We start from the raw sequence: 5,029 nt of genomic DNA, 5'->3' as shown, positions 1-5,029 counted from the left end.
CTATGGTAGGCTACATGCTGATCATTGTAGTGGTTCCGGGCCCCAGCTTGATTCATGCCCTATGGTAGGCTACATGCTGATCATTGTAGTGGTTCCGGGCCCCAGCTTGATTCATGCCCTATGGTAGGCTACATGCTGATCATTGTAGTGGTTCCGGGCCCCAGCTTGATTCATGCCCTATGGTAGGCTACATGCTGATCATTGTAGTGGTTCCGGGCCCCAGCTTGATTCATGCCCTATGGTAGGCTACATGCTGATCATTGTAGTGGTTCCGGGCCCCAGCTTGATTCATGCCCTATGGTAGGCTACATGCTGATCATTGTAGTGGTTCCGGGCCCCAGCTTGATTCATGCCCTATGGTAGGCTACATGCTGATCATTGTAGTGGTTCCAGGCCCCAGCTTGATTCATGCCCTATGGTAGGCTACATGCTGATCATTGTAGTGGTTCCGGGCCCCAGCTTGATTCATGCCCTATGGTAGGCTACATGCTGATCATTGTAGTGGTTCCGGGCCCCAGCTTGATTCATGCCCTATGGTAGGCTACATGCTGATCATTGTAGTGGTTCCGGGCCCCAGCTTGATTCATGCCCTATGGTAGGCTACATGCTGATCATTGTAGTGGTTCCGGGCCCCAGCTTGATTCATGCCCTATGGTAGGCTACATGCTGATCATTGTAGTGGTTCCGGGCCCCAGCTTGATTCATGCCCTATGGTAGGCTACATGCTGATCATTGTAGTGGTTCCGGGCCCCAGCTTGATTCATGCCCTATGGTAGGCTACATGCTGATCATTGTAGTGGTTCCGGGCCCCAGCTTGATTCATGCCCTATGGTAGGCTACATGCTGATCATTGTAGTGGTTCCGGGCCCCAGCTTGATTCATGCCCTATGGTAGGCTACATGCTGATCATTGTAGTGGTTCCGGGCCCCAGCTTGATTCATGCCCTATGGTAGGCTACATGCTGATCATTGTAGTGGTTCCAGGCCCCAGCTTGATTCATGCCCTATGGTAGGCTACATGCTGATCATTGTAGTGGTTCCGGGCCCCAGCTTGATTCATGCCCTATGGTAGGCTACATGCTGATCATTGTAGTGGTTCCAGGCCCCAGCTTGATTCATGCCCTATGGTAGGCTACATGCTGATCATTGTAGTGGTTCCGGGCCCCAGCTTGATTCATGCCCTATGGTAGGCTACATGCTGATCATTGTAGTGGTTCCGGGCCCCAGCTTGATTCATGCCCTATGGTAGGCTACATGCTGATCATTGTAGTGGTTCCGGGCCCCAGCTTGATTCATGCCCTATGGTAGGCTACATGCTGATCATTGTAGTGGTTCCGGGCCCCAGCTTGATTCATGCCCTATGGTAGGCTACATGCTGATCATTGTAGTGGTTCCAGGCCCCAGCTTGATTCATGCCCTATGGTAGGCTACATGCTGATCATTGTAGTGGTTCCGGGCCCCAGCTTGATTCATGCCCTATGGTAGGCTACATGCTGATCATTGTAGTGGTTCCAGGCCCCAGCTTGATTCATGCCCTATGGTAGGCTACATGCTGATCATTGTAGTGGTTCCGGGCCCCAGCTTGATTCATGCCCTATGGTAGGCTACATGCTGATCATTGTAGTGGTTCCGGGCCCCAGCTTGATTCATGCCCTATGGTAGGCTACATGCTGATCATTGTAGTGGTTCCGGGCCCCAGCTTGATTCATGCCCTATGGTAGGCTACATGCTGATCATTGTAGTGGTTCCGGGCCCCAGCTTGATTCATGCCCTATGGTAGGCTACATGCTGATCATTGTAGTGGTTCCGGGCCCCAGCTTGATTCATGCCCTATGGTAGGCTACATGCTGATCATTGTAGTGGTTCCGGGCCCCAGCTTGATTCATGCCCTATGGTAGGCTACATGCTGATCATTGTAGTGGTTCCGGGCCCCAGCTTGATTCATGCCCTATGGTAGGCTACATGCTGATCATTGTAGTGGTTCCGGGCCCCAGCTTGATTCATGCCCTATGGTAGGCTACATGCTGATCATTGTAGTGGTTCCGGGCCCCAGCTTGATTCATGCCCTATGGTAGGCTACATGCTGATCATTGTAGTGGTTCCGGGCCCCAGCTTGATTCATGCCCTATGGTAGGCTACATGCTGATCATTGTAGTGGTTCCGGGCCCCAGCTTGATTCATGCCCTATGGTAGGCTACATGCTGATCATTGTAGTGGTTCCAGGCCCCAGCTTGATTCATGCCCTATGGTAGGCTACATGCTGATCATTGTAGTGGTTCCGGGCCCCAGCTTGATTCATGCCCTATGGTAGGCTACATGCTGATCATTGTAGTGGTTCCGGGCCCCAGCTTGATTCATGCCCTATGGTAGGCTACATGCTGATCATTGTAGTGGTTCCGGGCCCCAGCTTGATTCATGCCCTATGGTAGGCTACATGCTGATCATTGTAGTGGTTCCGGGCCCCAGCTTGATTCATGCCCTATGGTAGGCTACATGCTGATCATTGTAGTGGTTCCGGGCCCCAGCTTGATTCATGCCCTATGGTAGGCTACATGCTGATCATTGTAGTGGTTCCGGGCGCAATTTTCTCGTCAAGTCGTCTTAACTTTTTTTTTGTTTTACTCAGTAACGGATGGGATTTGTGATGTAGCGAAGTACAATACTTCACTCAAAACGTAATCAAGTAAAAATAAAAGTAACAATTTTAAAAACTACTTAAAAAATACAAAATACACAAAAAAAACTACTCAATACAGTAACGTGAGTAAATGTAATTAGTTACTTTCCACCTCTGATGGTGTGTGTGTGTGAAGTGTGCTTAGGATAGTGGTGTGTGTGTGAAGTGTGTTTAGGATAGTGTGTGTGTGTGTGTGTGTGTGTGTGTGTGTGTGTGTGTGTGTGTGTGTGTGTGAAGTGTGTTTAGGATAGTGGTGTGTGTATGTGTGTGTGTGAAGTGTGCTTAGGATAGTGGTGTGTGTGTGAAGTGTGTTTAGGATAGTGTGTGTGTGTGTGTGTGTGTGTGTGTGTGTGTGTGTGTGTGTGTGAAGTGTGTTTAGGATAGTGGTGTGTGTATGAAGTGTGTTTAGGATAGTGGTGTGTGTATGTGTATGTGTATGTGTGTGTGTGTGTGTGAAGTGTGTTTATTATAGTGGTGTGTGTGTGAAGTGTGTTTAGGATAGTGTGTGTGTGTGTGTGTGTGTGTGTGTGTGTGAAGTGTGTTTAGGATAGTAGTGTGTGTGTGAAGTGTGTTTAGGATAGTGGTGTGTGTATTAAGTGTGGCTATGTGTGTGTATAGTGATGGTGTGTGAAGTGTGTTTAGGATAGTGGTGTGTGTATGAAGTGTGGCTATGTGTGTGTATAGTGATGGTGTGTGAAGTGTGTTTAGAGTGATGGTGTGTGTGTGGAGTGTGTTTAGGGCAGCGGTGTGTTAAGAGTGTTGGTGTGTTTGCATGTGAAGAATAGTGTGTGTGTGTGTGTGTGTGCACCACCATTTGAGGTGGTGGTCTGGGCAGATCTTCTCTAGATAGTCATTATACGGAGCATTTAACATATTTTTTCTTTTCCCCTCCATGTCTCTCTATCTCTCTCTCCATCTCTCTCTCTCTTTCTATCTCTTTCTATCTCTCTCTTTCTCCATCTATCTCATCTAGCATCAGGATCGCACCATTCCCGTCCTAATCATCGGAATCCTGGTGTTCCTTCCTGGATTTTATCATCTGCGGATTGCCTACTATGCCTTCCGAGGTTACCGTGGTTACTCCTATGATGACATTCCTGACTTTGACTGACGTTGGTACGGCAACCAGACAGTCCTGAGGGGAACTCCTCTGTCGCCAGACATTTGGGGTTGTTTCTGTGCCGGGTTTAAGATGTGAAATATGTAAATGCTCTGAGAGAATTGACTGTGAAATGAGAATTATATTTCATTCTATTTTATGCACCAGATTGTGTAATAATTGATTTGATGGTAGTCTAGTTTGGCCAAACAAGGCGGAGTCATGTAGAGAACAGCTGCTTTCATTTCAAACTTGTGAAAACATTCCTCCTCCCAATCTGTGCTGCCATCCCTGACTCTAATCAAGGAGTGAGATTATGATGGACCCCCTTAGCAATAAACCCCCCCCCCCCACACACACACACGCACACACGCACGCACACACGCACGCACACACGCACACATGCACACACACACACACACACACACACCCCGTCCTCAGTTATGAACTCCAGTAGAGGTGGACCTGCACCCAGCTAGTGTACAACCAGTGTCCAGCCGATCCTCAGCCAGCACCCAGCCAGCACCCAGCCAGTGGCTCAGTCTGCTGAGTTCCAGAGGGATGGCGTCCATCTGAAGCGATTAAGCATGAAGGCTTTCATCTCCGCATGCCGTCCCCTACATGCGGGCAGCAGGCATGGCATGCCCAGGGCATTAAACTCGCCGGCACGCCCTCATCACTGGAAAGCACCCGCACCCATGCCCACTCCCATGCCCACTCCCATGCCCAACTCCCATGCCCAACTCCCATGCCCACTCCCATGCCCACTCCCATGCCCACTCCTCTCCTAATTGTCCAGCTCTGGATTCCTTTGTCTTCATTTGTTTGTTTGGATTTGTGGGATTGCATCTGTAATTCAGTTGTGTTAGAGGCTTCCCACAGGCTAACGTTTAATCAGTGTGCTCCGTGTTTGTGTCGGATCAGATCAGCCGGGGAGTAATGAAGGGGCTAGCGTAGCGTAGCGTAGCCCCCCGCACAACTCTACTGTACAGCCTCATGTTCAAACAATAAAGTGGAATGTGCTACAACACTGCACGCAGCATTCATTCTGCTGGTCTCATTGAATCTGTGTGTGTCAGGATCCGTTTGCTGTTTTATCAGACCATTGTCTTTAAAGTTGAGAAAGGTTCAAGAATAAGTCAACCTCTCTCAGACAGAATGTGTGTGTGTCAGGATCTGTTTGCTGTTTTATCAGACCAATGTCTTTAAAGCTGAGAAAGGTTCAAGAACAGGTTAACCTCTCTCGGACAGTTT

At 49.0% G+C, this 5,029-nt stretch overlaps 1 protein-coding gene across 1 annotated transcript in view; it reads left to right on the top strand.

Moving 5' to 3' along the window:
* tmem230b (transmembrane protein 230b) overlaps positions 1 to 4,821 on the top strand; it is an 11,113-nt gene extending 6,292 nt beyond the window's left edge. Inside the window, exon 4 of the mRNA XM_076270542.1 lies at positions 3,650 to 4,821. Within this exon, the coding sequence (XP_076126657.1) occupies positions 3,650 to 3,787 (138 nt within the window). The 3' untranslated portion in view covers positions 3,788 to 4,821. The remainder of the gene's footprint in view (positions 1 to 3,649) is intronic.
* Positions 4,822 to 5,029: the final 208 nt, after the last annotated feature.

Source organism: Alosa pseudoharengus, unplaced genomic scaffold (genome assembly GCF_046254945.1).
Source record: "Alosa pseudoharengus isolate Yale_2024_CS ecotype anadromous, Long Island Sound unplaced genomic scaffold, YU_APseudo_1.1 YU_APseudo_1.1_scf_6, whole genome shotgun sequence".
Taxonomy (NCBI): Eukaryota; Metazoa; Chordata; class Actinopteri; order Clupeiformes; family Clupeidae; genus Alosa; species Alosa pseudoharengus.
The sequence above is the reverse complement of the archived record's forward strand: the minus strand, read 5'-3'. Positions and strand labels throughout refer to the sequence as shown.